The sequence below is a fragment of the Ambystoma mexicanum genome, chromosome 2q, assembly GCF_040938575.1.
Source record: "Ambystoma mexicanum isolate Mex_15411 chromosome 2q, UKY_AmexF1_1, whole genome shotgun sequence".
NCBI lineage: Eukaryota > Metazoa > Chordata > Amphibia > Caudata > Ambystomatidae > Ambystoma > Ambystoma mexicanum.
Genome location: NC_090924.1, coordinates 84,012,658 through 84,037,929, shown reverse-complemented (window position 1 = coordinate 84,037,929; position 25,272 = coordinate 84,012,658). Strand labels below are relative to the sequence as shown.

Sequence of the window (25,272 nt, the reverse complement as noted above, 5' to 3'; positions counted from 1 at the left end):
ATTCAAGATTTCCCTTCCAGACTTTGAATACAGGCACAGATTGAGTTGAAGATTGAGTTGAAGTCCCGTTTGAACCATTTTGTGGTGTGCGGCCAGTGGTTGTAGAAGTAAAATGTCCTTCATGTCATATTTAGTCAAATCCATCACAATGGCCTTGAAATTAATCAACCCTGAACTTGGGGAGAAGGGTGCTCTGGCGCTCCCACTACGTTCTACAAAATAAACCACAGCCGTGCGTTTGTTAAACCCACCACTTGAGAGTGAAGAGTATGCAGGCAAGCAGATTGTTGCACATTTCCACTACTCTCCTATTTGAATTAAATCACCCAGTTGACAAGTGAACCTTCAGTTAATCCTGCTGTCCAAGGACTCGAGGAAAAGAGCCCTTCAACAATGTCGTCTTTAGAAACACTTAAAAAAATTAAAAAATAAAATGTTTTCCCACGTTTACCCTTGGATATACAAGGAACAAGAGTCAAACTGTGGGCCCAAGGGCTGTCTGGAGATCATTTCCTTTCAACACACATTTTTAGCCTGGTGTCCGCGTGAGGATGGCACGCGACTTTCCATATATACAGACATCCTGGGAGAATCTTGTGCATATGATGATCAACTTAGCTCCATCTTTTCAGTTTTGGCTGCTGTGGCTCCTAACATTGCCAGAGCTAAGCTCCTCTACTATTGGTGGCTGGCTGCATTTTTCGCAATTCTGAGAGCATTGTCTGGGTCTCTCGCAGCACTTGCAGTCTCTGAGGGTAGTCCTTCGAAATCAGCAAAAGAGTAAAGGATTTCTGCCTTCTTGGTCACGTGGACTCTGTCAAAACCTTCTCCCTCCCGTCTAGGTCTTCCCCATTCCACTTTCTTCGCTAACTATCAGCATTTACAGTACATTTTTGATTGACATTGCTGTGCTGGGAGGAGGGAGGGGGTGCATTGAGCACACCAGATATGACATCCAGTATCAGAATAGTGCAGGCCGCTACACATTCGGGTCAATGATTGCTGGCCCAGCTGCTTTAGAGCCAGGCCTGCAGCGTGCATTTTCAAGTGATTTCAACTGTACTACTCAAAATAGCTGCAGTGGTTTTTGAAGTCACAGTAGCAGCATTTCAATACAGGGTTTAAGTTAAAGTTTCAGAGCCAGCGCTTCTCCACAGGTCAATCTTCTTTTTTTTATTTTTTATTAAGGGACCGTAGTCAAACTTTCACACAGGGCTGAAAAGGTTTTAAATGAACAGCACATGTACTGACATGACACTAAGGAACAGTTGCCACACTTCTAAACATGGTAGCATTGGCTGTGCTCGTTCTGTTGCAAGTTCTGGAGAAGCAGGTGCGGCTGGGATCTCTAGATTCAAGTAAATCTACAGCACTCTGTGTGTTGCAGTGCTTACATTGCCGGGGGTGCTGTAGTTTAAGATTACGGTGCAGCACATTAGTTGCATGTTGGTGTTGAAGTTACATGGGTTGCAGTAAATTATGATTTAAGTGACCTGAGTGCCTGCACTCAGCTGTCCAGCCGAGTGGGCCATTTGATGAATGCCACGCCTTTGCATTCTTCTTTTCTGTACGACACCCAGAACGTTCATCTTCCGAGTGGCCAGAGAACAGGGGTGGATGGCAGATGACCTGGGTGACCACTGTAGACGACGCAGGTGGGGCCGAGAAAGGATCGCGAGGTGAAAACGCTGCTCCTTCTGTGCAAGCCGAACATCATTGGCGCACACTCCCCAACCACAATCCTCACCAGCGTCCAAGTGCATTAACACCGCTCTTGCCCTCAGCTCACAAGCACCATCAACTGTAGCAATCACAAACGCATCACACTTGACACAAATCACTCTTCACCCTGCCAACACACTGATCATGGTGATCAGCAGCACACCGTGTGAAGTACTCGGTGGAACAGACATCAGTGACCTCATCTATACACACGACCTAGATGTAGTATACATCTCAGACATGGCTCACCACTCTACAAACAAGTGTTTGACTTCTTTATCACAACAGTTTATTTCTTTCAAAGGACTGACAGCGCAAAAAGGCCGAAGGATTCCCTGCCACAAGACATCAAGGCCTTACACTCTCCACAATCATGGACCGTCACGCCCAGGGAACCCTTGAATACCATCTCCCAATGATGCCCATATAGATTGCAAACTTAAACCATATCTACTAACCACTGCGAACCAAGAAACACTTTCCTGAGGAATTTGTGAACTTCATTGTTACCTGAGCAGTAAGTCACTGCAACATCTTTCTTATGCATTGCCACCATCCTGGAATTCCACACCAAGAAAACTGGAGAACTCCTCGACCTACTGAACACCGTGAATAGCAAACCATATGTACCAAACTTGTTCACAGAAAAGGCAACACTGTCTGCCAGATATTCTCTGCAACAACTCCCATCAAGCCCCCCACCACTGGCCCGGGACATCACTCAACCATACCTATAGGCATGCACCAGACATCCAACCACCACAGCCAACCTGGACCTACCAAGATGTGCTGCTCAGTAAAGAACTTTGCCCATTAACCCACTCAAGCAACACTACTCCACCCATCTACAACTGCACCCCTGGACCTCCTCAATATCGCCCTCACGCCTGACCTCAACGTGCTTGGGAAACCATAAAATAAACAGGAAATAAAAACAGAGCCCTCTGTAAAGCAGTCAAACATTGCATCAAAATACTACCAGAACTGTCAATAGTACACTCCACTGACAAATGCAACACTATCAACCGTTTCCGTATGGCTAAAATGAACAAAATCAGATGCCACATTGATAACTTCAACCAGGTGACTACCGCCCCAGCCATTTTCCCATCAAACCCCACAATGCCTCTGTTACTGCTTTCAAGGTACTCGTATTCAAGGCCCAGCATGCTCACTACCGTCAAGGACCCAACCTATGAGAATGACAACCTTCTAGCCTCCATCATGAAATCCTCAACAAACATGCACTGATGGCCTTTTCTCAATAGCAGAAGGGACCCACAACCGGCAGGTACAAATTTGCTAACTACTCACCTGATGGTCTTCTGAAATACACTCAAGAACGCAGTTACTGTTTATGCTTAAATAATTATGAATCTGCCCTTGGAAAAGGATGCAGCGGCACAGTGACAATTGCCCAAGTGATTGATTTTGCTATCATGGACAACGGTGCTCTCTCTTCTGCCCTTGCTTGATATCGCAACCACCTTCCACACTTGTTGACCACAAAACCCTGGTATACAAAAACACGACGCTGCAAGCAATCTCCTTCTACTCATCCAACCAATACAAGCTCATCCAGATGGCACTTTGGTTCAGAAAAAAAGTGCCTCAAGGGTCCACGCAACCCTCACTCACCTGCCTCATCACTCCCACCAACTTCAGGTTTACATGGAGCAATTAGTGGAACTCCATGTTCCCAAGACCCACCAACACGCTGATGACACACAATGTACCCGATCTTCACTTCAGTCGGTCACATCTACACATTCAAACACTGCTTTGACCTAATGCTAGTCTCCCCATCATTGAACGTGATGAAGTGAAAATTCATCCTCCTCTGCAAAAGCACAGGACCAACCCAAAACTACACCTTGCTCAGGCACCTAAGTCCCATCAAAGCTCGTCTTTAAACCCAAGTTACTTCCATTCTTCATAGACCACGGCCTCTCATTTAAGAACTGCATTGCCTAGAAAACCCATATCGAACGGTACCAATTTTTTCTCTTCCTGAAAATCATTTCCCTCATGACCGAATGAGATTTCAGAAATTTCGTTCAAACACTAGTTCTCTACCAGGATTGTGCCAACTCCCCTATCTGGTGTGCTGCCCGCTTTCTCCGATCCCACTCAAAAGCATCTTACAGAAAATAACCAGATTGATGGTAAGATCTAAGAAATACGACCATATTACTCCACCCTTTAGGTGCTTCACTGGCTTTCAGTCCTGGCCTGTATAACCCTCAAGACTTGCTGGATTCCTTGCAAGGCTATGAAAACCAACACCTGAGCCAGTTAGGCTGAACAACTCACCGTTTTGGGAGACCAATGCAATACAGGAAGCCAAACAGCTCAAGACTCGAAATGAGAGTGCAACAACAAAAAGAACAGGAAACAGTGCTTATCAAGCTATGCATTGAGACCGTGGCAAAACATCCCATCCCACATGGAAATAGCCTCCTTGCTCCAAAAAATAACAGAAAATACATTGCTATCATCACTCCCCGTCCACGCACTGCTACCTGGGCACTTTGAACTCCTTACTTTCGGTCCTTCCTTCCTCTTCTCCCCCGCCCTCGCGCTGTGTCCAGTGCTCTATTGATCGCTGTCTAGGTTCCCTATTTATAAAACCTTATAGATCCATACATACATATTCTTCCTTTTATGCTCGATAATCTACTACTAACCATTGTCAAAACGAATGAATTTGGTGGTAGGGATGGGAAATGTTACTCTCCATAGTAGCTGCATTGCTCATAGCTGTTTCCATTACGAATGCCAACCTTCCATCCCTAAATCCAGGCGGCAGTTACTCCAAAATTGGTCAGCTGTATTGTTGGAAGGAGGAGTTAGACAAGCATGGACATACTAGAGGGACATTGTGGAGTATTTATGACCATCTATGTGGTGTCAGTATTTTTTTTGTGTTGGTAGTGTGCGCTTAAAGAGTGCAAGTGTGGAGTTTAGTTGGCATGGTAAGAAATGTTCCCTTCCACAACATGCGCGTGCCATTGAGTCGGTCTTGCTGAACAACGTAGCCCAGCTCGCTGAACAGCACAATTAACAGTGAGGACTGGCCAAAGCAAAAGGGGACGCTTGGCCTTCCACTTGACAATGGACGTTCTTAATTACTCTCAACATGATTTTGACCTACGTCTGTGGGCAATAGCAGTGGCGTATGACTCTGAGGGAAACAGCAGATGACTGACCAGCTACATGTTGCACCATATCTATAGTGAATACACACCACAGCTTCTCTTTCAGGCAAAGGTTATATCATTGGATGAGGCACCCGTCATAGCATGTACAGCAGACGAAACGCACGCAAATACAGGACAATGCTGGGAAGATGTACTAACCAACAATGTGAATATCCTTGTTGCCTTCACGCCTGTTGGCATTTCACCATCTTGCTCTGCATGCCAACTGCCAGCCTGTGCCATCAGCAGCTGAGAATGCTGATGCTTGGTACCAGCCACCACTCTTTCAACATGGTGGCCATGTAGCCGAGGTTGGGGGATCGGCTGCTTTTCGTCTCACTTGGCTAGCCCTCACTCTTCCACTTAAATGCTGGTACATGACATCCTCGCCCGTGCGCCCTGGTGAAGGTCACATGGAAAAGGACATACCTGTTGCCATGCTCACCCTTTCCTCAAAGTTTGCTAGGACTCCTGCCCAGCCTGCCTCGATCAGTAAGTGACTAACCCCTAACTGTTCTGTGTGCTGTGAGCCCCTCCTCCCTGGCTGGGTCCATCTATGCTGCCCCCAAGTCTCCTTCCATATGTTAATCTTGTATTGTTCATCTCATACCGCATCAGCTTCCACTGACTATCGATCCCTTTTATTGATATTGATATTTTATTTCTATTGCGCTTGTACACAAGTGTTTCAGAGCACGACAAGGCAAGGGAGGGGATCAGGGGAGAAGAAAACAATGATCTTGCTAGACCCAGTGACATTGAGAAGGCGCAAGTGCATGGGAGAGGGAGAGAGGAAAAGTGTATGGAAGTGGGAGAAGTGGAAAGTGCAGAGAAAAGGAGAAACAGTTAAATAATAATAAATAAATAATAAAGGCAACAAACAGTGGTAGTGCAGCCAGCAAGTGGCAAGTGCTGGGTTTAAGGGAGCAGACAGGGTAGGTCAGATAAGTGCAGCAAGAAAAAAATGGGGGAGGGGGAACTGTATGTGTACAGGCACAGACACCAGTGCACTGGGTGGCCCGGAGGCAGTGCGGGAGGCTGGCAGGGTGAGCAGGTGCCTGGGCCCGGAGGACAGAGGGTGGCCAGGTGCATGGTGCCAAGAGAGAACATATCAGCAGGGGAGAGGGGGGGCGAAGGTAGAAGCAAAGAGGAAGGTCTTGAGGTCCTTCCGGAACCAGAGATGGTTCTCAAGTTTTAGAGTGGCAGGGAGGCTGTTCCAGAGGGAGACCCCAACCGAACACAGAGATCTACCCCCAGCTCGTTTCTTGGAAAAACAACTGACCCTGATGGAGTTGGAGGTAGAGGAGCGAAGGGCTTGAGAGCGGAGGTATTTGCGGAGGGATAGCTGGAGGTATTTTGGAACCAGGCCCCAGAATGCCTTGAGGACAATGCAGAGGGATTTGAATTTTAATACTTGCATCCACTGGGAGCCAATGGAGAGATTTCAGAGCTGGAGAGATACGGTCCCAGGGCTTGAGGCCAAGGACAAGTCTTGCAGTCCTGTTCTGGGTTAGTTGCAGAGGGCGTAGAGTAGAGGCAGATAGATTTAGAAAGAGGCTGTTCAAATAGTCCAACCTAGAGAGAACCAGAGCTTGTGAGACAGTGAGCTTCTGGGGGAAAGAGAGGAAAGGCAGAGTACCTCTGAGGAGGTGCAGTAGGAAGTTTGACTTTTTAGAGACATCAATGTGGGCTGAGAAGGAAAGTGTGGAGTCAAAGTTGACCCTGAGGTTCTTAGCCTCGCAGGTGGGGTTTGGGAGGGGGGCCAATGGAGGCTCCCCAGAGAGTGAAGGGAAAGGATGGTGAAGGTGTGCCGATGAGGAGGATCTCTGTCTTGCTGGCATTCAGGCAAAGATCATTGGTGGCACACCAATCTAGAATGGCAGTTAGGCAATCGGAGAGGGAGAGGAGGTGGCAGAGGGCAGCCTGAAAATGAGTTGTGTAGTCAGCATAGCACTGGAAATTTTGAGCAGAAAATGGCAATGCAGTGGGCCAGAGTTGCCAGGTATTGGTTGAAAAGCCAGGGCAAGAGGTTAGACCCCTGGGGAACACCACAGGTAGAGAGGAAGATAGATGATAGGAAGGACCCATGTTGGACCTCAAAACATCCTTATGTTTTAAAGCACCCAAGTATTTCTGTTCGAATCATGCAATGAATATGCCGGGTTAACTAAGCCGCCCGAAAATGCAGACTTTATTTTTTTTTTTAACCCCATTTCTCAGAATATATATGTGGGGGATGGGGTAAAGTAAATAATTAATGTTGGAGGGAGTATAGTCTTGTGAAAAAGGGGTCGAAAAAAAGTCAGCCTGTTCAGCCGGTGCAATAAACTGGGTCGCAATAATCACATAGATCCTTTCTGTTAAAAACATGCGTTTCCTATTTTTACCAGTAAATGCGAATAAAACCTGAATTTCCTAAGCTGTCAGAGGAGCTATCCGGAAAGGCAGCCGGTTGACGAGCGCCTCGTGACCCCCCTCCTACTTCCAGTGCTGGATGCGGACATTTTTAATAGTGGGATCGCACCAGCCACGGGCGGATCGGGGTGTGTCTGGAAGGAATTAGGCAGGCAGGGTTTGGAAGTTAGTGGGAGGGGGAACTCGGGAGATTTTTCTCAACCCACCCGCCTCCATTAAATAAACCTTTACATTTCAGGAGATTAATTAATACATTATTAAAGGATGGAGGACTGTTCCCTATAATGTTGCAAGCAAATTAGAAAAGGTGCACATCTTTTAAATATACAACTCTGTAATTGAATATTTTCTGCATAGTAGAGTCCTGACAGGAATATTCCCAAGTGTTCTCACCACACCTTCCTGTAGTATTGTGGGCAAGTCACTCAGCTTTGGTCCTGATGACCCGAGTTCGAACCCTATTGTCTGCATCAAAAACAGATCGATTTACATAATAAGACACAAGTTCATTTTCCGGATCTGAGATCCGAGGAGAACTTTTTTGCTGGATCCCAAATTCAGGAAAATCTGGCCCAATGACCAGCGCTTCCCCCTTACTGGTGCGTGATATATATCCTAGCATTCGGTGAACTGAATCTGTAATGTTGTAGGATAAACTCCATGTTTTGCGTGATAAAAGGACAGCGGCTTCATTCACAGCACAATTACATTCACGCATGGTGTTAAAAAGCGGTGTGCCGTCTCCTGCATTGAGTTTTCGCAAATGCAGCTCTGGTTGGTAATGGCCATATTTCATATTAGTTCAAATCCCACATTGGTTTTTGCCAACTTGGACACTGAAAATCCTTGACCACCTTACAAAGAAAGTGTATATTTCCATTCCTCCCAAGTCTTGAATTTATAAATTAGATATACTGAGTATTACATATAAACGCTTTATCTCTGTTAAGGACCACCTGTTACTCTTGTTACTGTAGCTGATGATGTCCTACTCGTAATTGCTGTGTGCATGACGTACCTTCTAAATTTGGATCTGGCCACCATAGTGGGAAGTTAATGATGTGGTACAGACTTTTCTAAAGCAGTTTTGTCAGACGGTTTGTCCATTATCCGTGTGGTTATGGCTGTGGTTGGCTCGAGCAGTCGCACAAATGGGTCACAGGGGTCTTCACATGTCATGTAATAAGTGTGTGGAGCATCATGACTTACGGGTTTGCAGTGCATACCTTCCAGGGACCATCTGCTATTTTCAGGATGACTTGGACATATTGAAGAAAGAGTGGGGCTTTGGGCGTTTCATCCATTTAATGCTGTAATTGGCATCAGTCGGCTGCTTGTTTCACGATGGTATTTTGAATGCTATTTTCTATCAAGTGGTGTGTAATTTAATTTTATTTGACATACTGTCTTCAATGTGTGATTTTACCCAAGATCCAAAACAGTTATGTAGATAATTAATTAATAAGTAGAAAGTCTGGGGCCATATTTCTTTGTTTCGAGTCAGAGTGAATCTTTTCCCTAACAAAATAAAATAAAAGTTGTTTTAGCATGAAGAGTTACATCACCCCGTCACTCTCTGGAAACCCTACCATAATTTGTATTTAGATACTTCACAGCGCTCAGCATCTCTGGGCAATAGATGTACTTGTGTTTTTGGCTTTAAAATAAAATCTGTTCTTTTTTTATGCTAACCTACTGTGTTGGTCTTTTGCTCTCCAGGTGAGCTGCCGTTGGCACTGTGACTTCTAAATTGTGTTCAACAACAGCATGTGGTACGTCATGCAGAGTATACAGAGCAAATACTCTTTGTCGGAGCGACTTATTCGCACCATTGCTGCCATCAGATCCTTTCCACACGACAATGTCGACGACCTCATCAGACGGGTAGGACACTAGCCTTATCCTGACAAGGTTTTTCAGGAAGTAAAGTGTATTTAATGTCTGGAGCACTGACATTCTTGTCATGGTTTGTTGCAAATCGAAAATTACAAGAGATTATTCCCTTTGGAATCAGAATTCCAGGCTTTCTACAGGACAAATCTATCTAGACAAACTCATCACTTCACTGACGTAAACAGTTATTTTACACAATATTTTACCACTTCAAAATCATTTCTTTAAACACAAAGTAGAGAATTTGAATTAGATTAAAAACAAGTTTACAGGGACACATTACTAGGAAAATAACTTCACAAACCAGTCTAAACGATCGCTTAATACTAACTTTTGCAACTGAAGGAGAATTAAGTGGCGAACAAGTAAAAACAAAGATTAGATCGCAATTACTATTCCTCACTGAAAAAATCACACCAAAACGTTTGAATGTGTAATGAATTTCGTGTTTTATGCACATTTTTTTAGGTGTTGCATGTAAGTGTACCACTGCCAGAATGCAAAGGGTACAAACTGGATGGGTTACACCTGCCTGACCTTGGTCTGGCTGAATGCTATCAACACGTTTAATCCATAACACACGACATACATCAGAATCCTTTTTGCTACTATGTCCCTTATATGAAAAAATACCAATGTCAAATCCTGGTTCAAAAGAATTGGTACAAGATTTAAGGAGTGTGCTTAGAGATATACTCTATTGGTTTCCTATACTAGTAAATATCGTAACTACAGGAAACAAGGCCGGCTTTAGGCATGCGAGACCTGGGCGTTTGCCCGGGCCACCATATTTGCGCCGCTGCCACGCTAGCTCGGGGGAGTCTCTCAAGGGCTCCCCCATATTGGCGTGGTGAAGGCGCACTATTGAAATGAAAAGCGCTTCCCTCCTGTGCTGGCGCCGGGCGCTCCAGCACTGGAGGCAAGGTTATTAGGCCGCCGCTGCTAGACCAGCAGTGGGGTATCCTTTCAAAGCCTGCTGCGTGCTAGTGTCACAGCAGCGCTCTATTCCATGGGATCGAAGCACTTTAGATTTCACTAGAACGCTGCTGCTACACCAGCATGGGGCAGCCTTTGAAAGGCTGTCTGTGCTGTTGTGGCAGCCCAACCACAAATTTGACACCCCAACCGCCTTGATGGGGGTGGGGGGCGAGGGTGAGGTGCCAAATTTTGTATCTCCGCGGGCGCTGCCAGAACGAAGGTCGGCCCTGATAGGAAATCAAAATTAAATCCGTTTTAGTGGTGTTCAGACAATATATATCTGTGCTGCTGAAATATCATCATCCTCACTTTTGTTTATTTCGAAAAACAACGTTTCATAAAACAAATGAATACATTACTAAAATTCACTTCATACAAAATACATTAAAAAAGATGAATCTATTTGAAACTGAACAAATAACCAAACTTTGCATTCATACTTCGGGCCATTGCACTGTTTTTACATAATTAGTTTTTATTATTAAAGCTAGCTTTAAAAAAGATGCTACTGGCATACTTATGAAATCAATAGCCACTGAATGTATAACCATCATCTCTTCATGGCACGAGTTTATGGGACTAGAGGGTACAACTGGTAGAAGCCACTGCTCACTTGAGGTCACGGACAGGACAAATCGCACTCGCAGTCAATTTTCCCTCTAATTATTTTTCCTTAAGTGCGTATATGCTTAGCTTTCATGCGCAACTTATTTTCCATGTGTGCAACTAATTTCCGAGGCATGTTACTTTGTGAGCATGCGTAGCTGGTGAGCTATCATCTCCAAAGAGCTTGGAACAGAATTTCTCCTTCGCAACCGCTGCAATTCTTTACAAGTCAGTGCAAAAGGTGCATATTGAAACACTTTTCCAAACATATACGCTTAAAAAACCCCAAATATTTTATGTGATTATAAAGAAAGCTCATCAACCAGTCCAAGCCTTCAAGATATGCCATAGTTCCTTTCCAAAATTACTCATGTGCAGAGAAAGAAATGTGTATGCACAAAAAAGCTTTCTATGGTCGGGATAAACAATATGTTTAGTTGTGGCTATTCATTTGTTGACAATGCTGCTTAGAGACAATGCAGACAGTGTGTAAAACCATTTGAAAGAAATACTCATGTTTATTACAAAAAAGCAAATATCACTGGTCACTGATGTGGCTGTCAAAAAATGTATACAGGATAACATTTTTTTTAAATGAAATAATGGCAACTAAAAGGAATGTGTCAGAAAACATGCAAATAGGAATGTGTGTGCCACTTTAAGTAATTAAACGGCCAGGAGAACATGCCTCAAAATGTGTGTAAGGACGATAATTGCATTTGAATAACGCACCAGAGAATATGATGATCAGAATTCTTGGGCCTCTGCCTTGCTATCCACATTACGTGGTCCTGTGAGTTGTGACATTTTCTCAAAATCAGCCTTACAGCTAAGAGGCATATACACAATCCTGTGTTACTCCCTAAAACAGGAAAATGTGCCCAACAAAAATGGGAAACCATGAACACATAGAAACCTACCCCTGCTTTTACCCAGAAAGTTCCACTGATATTTTCTTTTTTATCCATGACCCGCAGACCAGTGGCATTGGTAGAAATGCAAATAATGCTACTGCCCAATCTCAGAGGAATTTTAAGGGGTCAGAACATATTTTAATAAACATGAAATATCCCTACTGGTAAAGCTATTTACTTTCTTACACCCTGAAAAATCATTTGATTTGTAGTAGGGAGTAACATATCGGCGCTCTCCTTGTAACCCTGTGATATGACAGGATACATAATACAGCTTACAGTTTTGCACACCATTTCTCACCACAGCCTAGACACAATTCCACGAGTCTTACTGAGGTTTCAACTGGTGAAGAAAATCATATATATTTGCCTTTTAAGTCAATAGCAGCAATGTTCATAGTTACAACAGATTGAGTGCTTTCTTCTTTAACTAGGGACTCCTCTTAGTAAATTTGCTTTTATCAGTTTGACAAGATACATGGGGATGCTCACCATGATATACTATGCAGTTTAAGAAAAAGTCATGAATCTGTAAGCGCACAATTACTATGAAGTGTATTCTAGCATGTTTGCCAAATACCCCAGCTTTAATTTGTTGGGTAGGATTATAAAAATGCTCAGTAAAACTATTTTTGCATAGTAGCCAGTTAGCATATAATCTAAGGTCTATACCCCACGGAACTTTGAAAACTTGGAAAGGTGGCAGATTGTGTGAAAATCATTCTAGTAATCTGTATATCCATTGCCCTAATGCCATATACGAATATTGTCAGGCATAATCCATACCCATTATCCCTTGCAGGCCAGGTAAATGATATTGCAATCTCTCTGCTTATAAAGTAGACATATTTGCCTACAAAAAATGCTTTGAGGGCAAATGTATATTTGAGTTTTAGAATGCATTATCTTGCAAGGGGGGAGGCACTTCAAAGTGCTTGTGTGACACATGTAGAAAGAATAGGAATCATGGGATGAGGTTACACATTCAAGTAGCCTGGGTACTTTCAATCAATATCTGAAATTTGAGCTGACAGTTCGGCTGCGTAGTCTGGGTGACGCTTTTGCTACGGCGCCATGAGTAACAGAAATTCATGTGCTTAAACCTCATTCACATTAGAAACATAAATCAAGTCGTTGTAGGTACAAGTCTGGTAACCTTTTGTAGAGCCAAGGTAGGCAGTGTCAAGGTTGTCTGGTAATATATCTGAATGAGGCCTGCGGCGGAAGTTCGAGTCGTAAGGTATAAGTGTGGTAGTGTCAGGTATAAGAGTCATGGGTAGGGAGGGGAGATAATTTGCTTAATGTGTGCAGACATCTCTTAATTATATCTTCTGTTCATGCAGTAACTTTTTCATATTAGTTTTTAACGCATTGTGGATGTATTCTACTTTTAGGATTTGGGGGCTTTTAAGGTCAAGCTTGCATAGTAGGGCAATGTAAATGAGCTAGACTAGAATATCAATACTAGTTCAAATAATTTAGCTTCATTTTGAGAGAAACAAATATTCGGTATCTGCTGTGCCTTGTGCATTATTAAATTTTTTGAAGAGGTGGGAATTGTCTGTTTGCACTGCTAAAATTCTTCTGAGTGGCGCCCAGAAGGTAGTTGGGCAAGCGCAAATGCGCACAGCTTAGAGGGAACATTGCTCGCAGTCCGTTTAGCTGTAAATGATGCAACAGGTAGAATGCCCAATCTCATTTTCGTAATGACTACCCCTCCCCCTCCACTTAGAAACCTTTTGTATGGATCTACAGCTGAGCGGTAATCTTTCAATCCTAAATTGGGTTTATAAACCACATAGAAAAAACCCTTCATATGGGTTAAGCAAAGATCTATGTTGATCTCCATTATTTTAGAAGCCACCTGATTTTTAAAATTGCATTTAGTTAGTGGCCATATAGTAGTAGCAGGGACTTAAGATGTTTTCCATCCCCAACAACCTCTGATTGGTGGAAATGTGCCTGAACCTTCGTAAAGCCTTAGCTCCATGTATGCATAGGACATCTAAGATAAAATCCATAAATTTGGTCTAGCGGTGCTGGGGGCACATTCTTTTAACCAATAGAAGAGAGGTTTGTTATATGCAGTCAATTCTTCAAACAAGATTGAGTATCCTGGCTCCATAACTCTCCCTATTCAGGCTGATATCATGGTTTTACAATTATGCAGTTTGAGTAATGGTGCCACCACCCTATTGCCATTGTGCTTTTAACATTTTATAATGCCACCACAACTCTTTGCTAATGCCAAAACGCTTTTTCTTACCTGTTACTTCCATTGTCCATTCTGTGAAAAACCTGAGCGAATTATAGTGTGAACTCTTGGAATTCCTATTTTTGCCCTCCTAAGTGTCATGCACTTTGTGTTCGCAAAAATATTAGTCTAGCTTTTCCTAACGCAGAATGAATTAAAGCAATGAAGCCTTTGCTGTAAACCTTGGTTGGTCTTTGATATAATTACTGCATTGTCTGCAAACGATAGCAGCACCACTGTATCCCCATCTAGCAATGAAGTGACTGCTTCTATCTTTAAGATCTCCTCCGCTACATTGTTTATAAAAAAAGCAGAAATAGCAGGGGGCTAGCATGCACCACTGTCTGTCCTTATTCAGCTGGATGGCACGGGTGGTCTCACCTCCTGGTCCAAAACGCACCTTGTTGGTGGTATTCACATTCAATCCTTAATCGAGCAAAGAATACCTGTGGGGAACTTTAACATGTTGTTTACCTCCTATCGGTTTCGAGACCAATGAAACAGACCAAGTCTGTTTTTAATAGGCAAACATGTTTTTGAATGAACATATAAAACTGAAATGCTTGGCCAATGCAATTTACACCAGTTCTAAACCCATCCTGCTAATGGGACAGCAAATGCTATTTGTCCAATTTGCCAATAGATTATCGCTGTGCTATCAATGGGTCAAAAATTACTTGGGCAGCCATGATCTCCTTTCATAAGTATTGGGATGATCTCAGTGCTGGATCAGGCCAGTATACAAGTGCATGTTCAAGTTGTTAAAAAGTGCTGTTGAGAAGGGGGCCCACATGCTCAATTCCTCCTTAAATACATCCACTGGTAATCTATCCGTACCTAGGGCCTTCCAACATTTTTGAGTAATGATAGCAGGCTTCACCTCTTCATTGTGAAAACCAAGGTATCTTCTTCCATATCTGGGATAGAAGTCTCCTTCTGTGAAGGCTCACTGGGGCATGAAACTTTAGAAAGACTCAAAGTAACTGAACCAACTATCCCCATCAACATCACTGTGAACTATAGGTTCTCTACATAGCAATTATCCACTTATTATAAGTCTGAAATGATGTTGGTCTTTAAGTGCCGGAACCTCGAGGTTGTGCCATAGCCTATTTTGCAATTCCCTTTTGTTTAGTTTGTGATGTATTTATACTGTTTCTCAAGGGCTTGCACTCTTTGGGGGATTACAGAAGGTCGTATCTTTAACAGCCTCGAGTAGCAACTTCGTAATCCTGAGACATACCTTGTCATATCACACATTCGGTGCATTATGCAAAAATTTACCAGCTAACCTATACTTACTCACATGTAGGTTTAAACTCAACCAGCTTAAAAAAAGAATCAATATCAATATCACTCCTGCAAGAAAACACATTTCAAAGCACTGGTCTCAACATTTAATACATGTGCACAACACCATTCCTTTGAACAAGCTGGGACCATGCACTGCACAAGTTGTTTTGACGGGCAGTGTTAGCTAAGGTTTTCATATTTGTGATAAATCTTGCTGATCTGTATCAACGGCATAACTTTTTGCTTGGTCCTGGGGATTATTTCTCCTTGTCCCCAGGTGAGTGGGAATCTTTTTTCGATCTCACCTAGTCTTTTACTCTTTTTATGGGTGACCTTTTTATGTCTCTCCATAGTGTATGATTGGAGTTATAGTTTCCTGTAACTTTGGATTGACTGTAATGTACTATGGCAGCACACAGCATTTTAAATGCAGTGGTTTCCTTTTAATTCTCATATTATTTCTGGGGTGAACTACTGTTCCTAAGAAGTTAAGTGGGATTCACATCCCATTTACATTGATTTAAGTGAGCCAGCACACCCCACCTAATGTGGAATGCTGGGGAGATACAATGTATCCCCTTTCTTACTTAGCAGGTACCATTTTTCTTACAATTGCAAGTTTACTTGAATGGCTGCTGGCAGTGGTTTTACCTTAGTGACTTTTTAGTCTTATTACTTGCAGGCTGTTAAATCAGCCTCGGTAATGTACAGAAGGGTCACCATTCTGCTAGAATGGTGGGCTCCTTCTTTTTAATCCATTTCGCGTTTGCTTGTTGTTTCTGAGGTCATCCCCTGCCATTCTATGCGGGAACGACTTCCGCAGAAGTTTAGCATTTGACGGGAATCCTTTGTATTCCATGCCTAGGCTCCAGAGTGTCTGAGAAGGCAGGAAGCGAGGGAGGAGTCCAAAACTCTGCCGTCCTTTGTCTTTCACCTTGCCTGAAAGGAACCAAGTCCCAATGGAGGGGGGGGGGGGGGGGCTGGCTGTCCTGATTGGACAGCCAGACTGCCCCTTTCTGTAAACTGCAGGAAGTGCTTGCAGAAGTTGTGCTGTAGTTCCTTATAAATACTCTGAACCTGGACCTGAATCCGAAGAGTAAGACAAAGAAAATACCTCTGTAGTGATTTCCAGTTACCGGAGAGCCTGCTGTGTAGCCAGAGCCTGATGAAACCCTTCCTTCCAATCGACGTTGGGGTCCCGAATGCGATGACTCTACTCAGAGGCTGAAATACACTAGTCTCAAGAAGACCTGTATTTTGAGCCATCCTACGACATGCTGCGATCTTGCTGGACTGCAAATCACCAATGTCCTGGGACCTCGAGACTGAGTGCAGTGCATGGTCTTCTGAAGTCTGGATACATCTGAAACTTTGGTGGACTCTTGTTGGATCTTCAGAGCCGAGATTTGAATCCCTAAAGTCCGCTCACCAGAGTGCATGGCCGAGGGAGGGAAGAGAATCCGACCGGCGATATTCGTTATTCATCTGGCTGCTGTAAAAAGGTGCCAAATCCAGAGTCGTGAGAATCCTTGAAGAAACCTTTATTGGACCCTTCTCTGGCAACTGCTGCTGCAAGTTTCCATCTAGTGTCCAGTTCTTTCATCTCCAGACCAAAAATCCAGGGACCGGATCCTGTGCTGCTGCATCCTGAAGGCATCCACCCCAAAGCTCCTATGGTACTGTGTGGGCTTGGGTAATAATTACCTTAAGCCTGGTGTGCATCCTGTGAGGCTGAGTGGGTGATTTGTGTGGTTGTAAGTTTACCCATACCACTTACCCTGGCCTAATGCTGGAACGCATATAGTGAGCCTTCTGTGAAGTCCCTGAACACTTTAACTCTGAAACTGCTACTTGGTTAAGAAGATATCCTCTGGAACCTTGACTTTCCTTCAACTGAACCTTATCCTGACCTGCCTACAGCTTGCACCTAGATCACTACGGTCCCTCTTCTGCCTCTGAGAAAACTCATGCTATAGACTAGGAAGTACTTTATAAGATATTGATTATGCCTTGAAAGTATAACAATTGTAAAGTACCTACGTGCTAAAGAGGTTAGTGTGTTAACTGTATCTCGGTGAAATAAGTTACAAAGAAGAAGTTACAAAGTGTCATTAAGTTTATGCTTACCTTTGAGTTGTATTGTCTCTCTAAAAAGTATATATGTTGCTTTGAATGGTGTTTCCCCTCTTCTAAAAAGTAATACGTATTGGTACTGTTTTATTATTCTTAACTGAATTAGTGTAAAAGCTTACCAATAGGGTTTGCCTGGTTTGAATAACACTGTGTCATTTCTAAAGTGTGTCAAAGGGGGTTGCTTTCCCTGGTCTGCTTTATACAGATTTAAAACCGTCTGGAAGTTAATACCTGTCTTTGAGTTTCAGCTAGCCCCTCTTAAAAGTATATAGGTTTTACTCCCCTTGATTATCTGCGCCTCCTCTAAACTTGTAACCCTGGGTTGTGCTGCCCCGAATTGCTTTTGTGCTATTCTAAAATAGTTTAATAAAGTTCTTACTTACCTTAGAAACTGTATTATACACTTTTAGAAAATTATACTGGTTGTAATTGGCTATTAGTTAGTTATGTACCAATAGGTCAATTACTTACCTAGAAATAAATTGTGTCTTTCTTAAAGCATAATTGCATTTTGCTTTCCCTGAATTGCTTGGTGCATTCTAATAGTTATAGTGTGTTCATACTTATCATAGAGTAGCTTAAAGCCCCTCCAGAAAGTATGAGTTACTTTACTAACTCTGAACTGTGTTCTTAAAAGTAATACCGGTGGTGTAACTGTATCCATTCAGGAAAGAAGAAAGTTGCACATGTTGCAAGGTAAACTTGTAACTGGTTTGGTTTATTAAGTGATTTCATAACTGAGTGTCACTGCATGACTGCCAGGGTCAAGTACCCTTGAAATACTGATTGTATTATAAAAGTATATCTAACCTGGTCTTATTCTCCAAGAATAGTATATTACTATCCTGAATGTATAACCTTAAGTTTGACGCCTTGCTCCTCCAAATAAGGTTATACCTTGGTCTTCATACCATAGGTATTTAGTTGGTTTTTATGATTGTGATGTTATAGTACTTATTTACCCAATATTTATCTTGGCCTACTTGTATTTAAATGAATCCTTTATTTTTACAATACATAGTGTTTCAGTCTTTCTTTGGACCACATGTATGCTACGATTTCTTTCTAACAAGCTACAACCCTCTCTCCCTCCTAAAATGAGCCTGGCTGCTTTGTCTAAGCTACCTAATGTTCAGGTGGTACATCCTACTAAGAGTGGATTTATCTACTGCCTCAGATGTATCGTTTTATGAAGCCCTTAGTTGGACATTTGAAAAACTGTCCTAACAGACAGTATGGCGTCTAAGCCTGCATTTTAGGGGACATTTTCTCCACACTGCAACATGAGGATCAGGCAGTCATGGTCACTTCCCGGCCTCATGTCAACAGCAAACATCAAAGCTTGATGCCATAAAAGCCTTACTGTGAAAATCTAGTCAATATGACACACACTAGAGAGAGTATAGAAAGTTGATTTTGCTGGGCAATAGTCAGAAACCTCCCATTGCAACCGTCAATGATCAAGTCCATAATGGTGGTAAAGAGCCTCTGGGCAAACCTATTGTGCCATTTAGGAGAAGGGGCAGTTGTTTCTGGAATCCCTTCCTTATCTATGTCTTCGCTCTTGCGTTATCTGAAATGTCGTCAGGCCGAGTACGATAGTTAATTTCACATCCTTACTGTTCATGGCCTGTAAGACTATTATTTTATTTTCCCTTGTTCCCTCCCTTGCATTGAAGCGCTTTGGAACGCATTGTTTATAGGCACTATATAAATGAACTATCATATACATATATCTCAATGTTAACGATATTGTCTAATGCTATATTTCTTTTGAAACCATATCGACAAATCTCCAAAACTCGATATATATCGCCCAGCCCTAGCTTGAGTCTAGTGGACTGGAGAGCGCTATGCGCTTACAATGTCCGAATGAAGACTAGAAAGGCAACCACATGCATGTCTAAACCAAAGCAGAAATGTATTGATTAGAGAATCCTTGTGTTCCATTGTGTTGCGATTCAGTTTGGTTATGCCAACTAACTTAACCACACATTTTGCTCTGCTCATCTCAGATGGAAGTTGCAACCTTTTTGAATATCGAACATGGTCTATAACTTTTTTTCGTCAGGACATATAAACTAGATTTGAGGTTGTGTTTTGTTAGTCCCCCGAGAATATCCTGTGCAATATGTAGAAACCTCTGGTTTATACTTTGTGGCTTCGTTCCTATTGTAAAGGCATGCCCATCAGCTTCCCTTGCTGTTTGCGACATAGTTGGAAGAGGCACTTTTTTAGATTACTCTAATATAATCGTGATAAAGATGTGACCTTTGATTGCAGGATCATAATATGATTCATTAACTCCTTAAGCTCAGAATGAAGACATATGTTACACCTGGGATGTAGGGAAGGCTCCTTGGGCGTCAGATCAGCAGCAGGAGGCAAGCTTTAGCAGGTTCACCATTTTTTTTATTTTTTAATTTCTTTATTAATTTTATTCAAACCAAACAACAATACAAACCAAACTTGCAGTGCAATTTATAACAATTCCAATAAACACATTTAGTTTTTAGTCACTGCTCTCCCAATCCCACCCCTCTTTATGAGCCTGTTTGTTCTTCGCATTCAGTATCTGCTTCGTGTGGCAGAGTTTCGCTGCCCTCGGATTCCGTTGGATCCGATACTACTCCGAACATTTCCGCTATCGATGATTTCCATGCCATCAGGGAACCCATTTCCTCCTCCCCACTCATGCTGCTCGTCTCTTGCCATACCATCGTTTCAGCCTCCGCCCATTTCTGTAATTCTTTCCACCACACCTCCACCCGTGGTTTGTGACACTTCTTCCACCTCATGGCTATCCTTCGTTTGGCCAGCACATATGCCAAATCTTTCAATTTTTCCGACATGTTTAAATTTCGGTGATCTGGGGAAACCACCCAGCAAGCAGGCCCAGATTGTATCTATGACGAGCGTGACCCCTTTCTCCTCTAGTTTCTGTGCTACTTCACCCCAAAAGCATTCAATTACCGGGCATGCCCAAAACATGTGTATCATGTCAGCGTTCTCCTCGTCGCACTTAGGTCACGCCTGGCGCCCAACGTTTTTGAACTTAGATATCCTCAGAGGGGTCATGTATGCCCTGTGCGTTTATATATAACTATTTGTTTCAATCTGGCATTTCTTGACACATTCTTGTGGTATCCCAAAGCACGTTCCCATTTCCCATCCTCTATAGGGGCTCCCGCTTCCCATTCCGATCTTAAATGTACCAATTCCTTCCCGACCTTAGACATCACCATCTCATATAATGTAAAGATCTCATGCCCCCCACCCCTCGATATGTCATATATTGCCCCAATAATAGCATCTGGTTCCTCTGTCAAAATTGTTTCAGGCCACGTTTTCCGAATCTTCTGCACCATTCTGTGATACGTAACATCTTGACCTGTATGTAATCCCGCTGCTTCCCCAAGTTCTCCAAAATCCCTTATGGTCCCTTCTTGCCAAATGTCCCCTAACGTGACCAGCCCCACTGATTCCCAGTAGGTCCTGATAATCACCCTCAACTGCTCACCCCCCCCCCGCCAGTGCAACCAACGGTATCTGCGGGGAGCATGGGACAGGGTCTCCCATCATCCGGCAAGCTCTACGCCACATTTTCCACCCAGATATCATCATCCAAGGGTGCTCTTTCATTTCTGACTCTGGCAACCAGATAATTTCCCTTAAGTAAAATGGAGTACAGTTCTGGCCAAACAACCTATGTTCAGGAGTCTCTTCATCAGAGAGCCACTTGGCCACATATTGCAGTTGACCCACTACATAATAAGCCTCAAAATTAGGTAGTTTAATACCACCTTTTTCATAGAAGTTCTGGAACTTCCATAACACCACTCTGTTCCGGGTGCCATGCCACAGGAAGTCTCTACACATACTGTTCAGCTTAACAAAGAACTTCTTGGGTATCATATTACTAAAGTAATGTAAAAGCCTAGGTAGGACCACCATCTTAAGGATTGCTCCTCGTCCCATCATTGCTAGGGGCAACTTCTCCCAAAACCTCATACATTTCCTGATTTTCTCAATGGCTATCTCGGTGTTACACTTATGTTCCTCTTCCGCCGTGTGGTACACGTCTATCCCAAGGTAACGGAAAGAACTTGCCGCCCATGGTATTTGTAGCACCGGCAACCTTTCTACAGGGGTTCCCACATAGCCACCTAGCGAGAATATGCTAGATTTTTGGGGGTTCACCGCTATGCCGGACAGCCTGGCATACCTCTCCATCACTTCCAAAATGTATTGGAGATTTTCTTCCGGGTATTTTAGATAGAGTAACAAATCATCTGCATACAAGGATATTAAGTGTCGCTCTCCTCCTACCTCAATATCTATCGTATCATATTGTTGCCTGAGGTATATTGCTAGGGGCTCCAGGGCTAGAATGTAAAGCATCGGGGACCAGGGGCACCCCTGCCTAGTGCCTCTACTAAGTTGCCATCTCTCAGATATTACTGATCCCGTTCGAACTCTGGCCAATGGTTCACTCTATAGCATCTTAGCTCATTTAATATAACCCGGCCCAACTCCATATCCCCCTAGTGCCGCCAAAAGCCATGACCACTTAACCGAGTCGAAAGCTTTAACTGCGTCTAGTGACACAATCGCCATTTCGCCTTCGCTGCTGCACCCCCATTCAACCACCCGATGGAGTCTCCTGTGGTTGTGAGTTATGTTCCTACTCGGGACATAGCCCGTTTGATCTGGATGAATTAATTTGCCAATTGCTCTCCGCAATCTGTTTGCTAAGACGGCTGTCAATATCTTACTGTCCTGACTCAGCATCGATAAGGGCCTATAGGAGCCACAACTATGCCCTGGTTTATTGGGCTTGGGGAGCGGCACTATAATCGCTTCTCTGAGCGACTCCGGCAGCCGTCCTACCTTAAATGCTTCGTTAAGCATTTCTAGCATAGAGGGGAGCACTTCCACCCTATACACTTTATAGAATTCACTAGGGAACCTGTCTGCACCTGGTGTTTTGCTAGTGGGCAACTGCTTCACTACCTCTTCCAATTCCTCCAAAGTAATTGGTGCATCCAGCTCTTCCCTCTCTTCTTCACTTATCTTGGGCATTCCTATATCTTCTAGTGTTTCAGCTATCTCTTCTGGGCTGCTCCTTTCACTATCCTCATATAGCGCCTTATAATAGTCTGCAAATTCCTTGTTGACTCCTTCTTGAGTATCCACTTCCTCGCCATCCTCCCTAGTTATAGTCCTGATCGGGGGTCTAGGGGTTTCATTCTTGTACAACCAGGCTAGAAGCCGGCCCGTTTTATCACCCCTTGCATGCTGTCTCTCTGTGTACTTTTAATAATTGAGATTGCAGAGCCTTTCCCAGAGTTCCGCGCACTGCTGCTGTAATTTAAGTAATATCTCCTTATATGCATTGCCTCTTCCCAGTGTTTTTTCTAATTCCTCCTCTGCTTTTTTTGTAGGTCAGCTATTACTCCACCCTGCAATCCCCTTGACTTGGATATGGCAACCCCCCGCATCACCACCTTAAAGGCCTCCCATAGTGTTCCCGCCGAGTCAACACTACTGGTATTCACCTCAAAATAGTTAATAATCTCATCTCTTATGTCCTCCCTAAAGATTGGATCCCTGAGTGCCTCTGCACGGATGCGCCACGTTGGAATCCGCGCTCTCGGGGGGCAATATTGCCATCCGAGGACCAAGGGCGAGTGATCCGAGAGGACCCTCGCTTTATATTCTATATGATTGCTCTCTGTCATCACATCTGGAGTGGCGAAGACATACTCGAGTCTTGTGTGCAGCTGCTGCGGGCCCGAATAATGTGAGTATTGTCTATCATTGGGATGATTTGTTCTCCAAACGTCTACCAGGCCGAAATCATCTAGCAGCGTCTGCAATATTCTGGCCGCCGGGGTGGGCCTATCAACCCTATCATCCGACCTGTCTATCTTAGGGTTTATTACACAATTGAAATCCCCACACCAAATCACTGCACTGCCCACACACGCACCCATAGTTCTGAAGTATGCCGTTGTTTTTTGGTTAGGGGCATACGTATTCACAATACATATTTCTTTATTCTCTATCAACCCCTTCAATATGACCATCCTCTGTCTCTGTAATTCAAGATCCTTTCGATGATCGGTCTCGGCGGAGCCCCAGGCTGTGGTTTCCTCATCAAGGCGCGATGCGCTCACTCTACCGTGAACCCCTGCGACAGCTTGCCTGCCCCCTGTCTCCTGTACGACCATGTTCTCCACGTAGTTCGTGGGGTCCTGGCCTTCTTCCCCCTCCGGTAGGCCGATCACCCGTATGTTATTTCTTCTCGCCCTTCCTTCTGCATCTTCCACCCGATTCTCGAGATTGACCACCTGTTGTTTCAGCACATGCACTTCCTTTGTATTATTCGCACTGGCGTCCGTGTTAGTCTTAACTGCGCTCTCCAGTCCACTTGTCCTTTCTGCCAATGCTCTAACATCTTGCCTTTACAGAGTGAGTTCAGTTCCTATCGTATCAATCTTAGTCTCCAAGGCTGTTCGTAAATCCGCCATTGCCGACCCCCATTTAGTGCTCAGTTCTGCAATGGCATCCAGAATCTGGTGCTTGTCTCCATCTGGGGCAATTTCCACAGGGGTTGCAACCGCGCTCTGTGCTGATGTTGTAGGGGTTCTCTGCGTTTTTGCGAAAAACCTCCATTGTGGATTGCTTGGTCTTGGTTCTCGAGCTTTTTATTGACAGTGTCCCCTTAGCTTGTGTATACTCCAGATCCGTATTTGAATCGTAGCTCCACAGGTGCTCGTGATTGCTGGGGTGCTTTACTTGTTGTTTGTATTGATCAAGTCCCCTTGAAATAATAACTTCAATGGATTGTAGCCTCCCACATAATACTACTAGCCCACCGTGTTTATTAGCACAGCGTCACTACAGAGAGGGCTCCGTGCGTAACTATTTTAATCCTGCAAGCATTCCAATCCGCCTTTTTTACTTATCTTCTGTGCAAGTGTCTTGTACATAAGCAGAACGGTTGTTTAACCCACTACCTGTCGTGCACTATCGTGCACTGACTGTCGTGCGTCAAGCAGTTTGCACCGAGGCCACGGCATCCAAGCATCCAAGCTCACCAGTCCACTGCAGACCATGCACCTGGATAGGGTCAGCAATAAGGTGTATAGCACAGACCATCCAGACTCCTGCCTTTGCCCAGCAGAGCGGCTCCAATGTACTTTATCAGCTTAGGCTGTGCACACCTACACGCACTCTGAATCTGGTCCCCCGCCGTACAGCTGGCAGATGATCTCTGGTATCGGCAATGCGGCCTCAGTGCACACCTCTGTACATTTGTGCACGGGTGTCCCCCCGCCTCCCAAAGCACACGGGATCCGATTGCGTACAGCACGCAAATATTTAGTTGTTGTCCTTCTCGCTGCTGCCCGCTCGTGCAAGTACGGCGCTCAACGGCCTCTTCAACTGCCCTATTCCTCAAGGGGGTTACAATTCCACGCGATCCCCACGGGCACTACTTCGTCCTCGCCCTCGTCTATGCTCCGGAAAGCCCCACAGTCAGCCCAGGCAGAGGAGCGCCGCCACGAACCGCGGCCCCTCCCCGCCAGTAACGCAGCTCTCTCATGCTGCTACAATTGTTTCAGTCCCGGGTGTCTTTGTATCGGCACACAATGGGGCAAAGCAAGTCCTTCAGTGATCAAGGCAACCGCCTCGTTCATCACCCATGTGTACGGCAAAAGTTCAGCGTCCGCAGGGTTACCAAGCCGCTCCTTTTGTTGTCTGCCGTTTTGGCAACATTTCAATTCCGCCGCCGAACAAAAGTATAATTATCTTCTAATCTGCAAACTCGACAGCTTTGCATTTCAGGATTCCTGCTCCA

The 25,272-nt window shown here is 44.0% G+C and overlaps 1 protein-coding gene across 5 annotated transcripts in view; it reads left to right on the top strand.

Moving 5' to 3' along the window:
• ASB8 (ankyrin repeat and SOCS box containing 8) overlaps positions 1-25,272 on the top strand; it is a 386,620-nt gene that overhangs the window by 262,218 nt on the left and 99,130 nt on the right. For 3 of the 5 annotated variants that reach the window (XM_069646911.1, XM_069646909.1, XM_069646910.1), the window contains exon 3: positions 9,057-9,221. The exons of the other annotated variants lie outside the window; for them this stretch is intronic. In XM_069646911.1, the coding sequence (XP_069503012.1) occupies positions 9,105-9,221 (117 nt within the window). In that variant the 5' untranslated portion in view covers positions 9,057-9,104. The remainder of the gene's footprint in view (positions 1-9,056; positions 9,222-25,272) is intronic. 5 annotated transcript variants of the gene reach the window in all.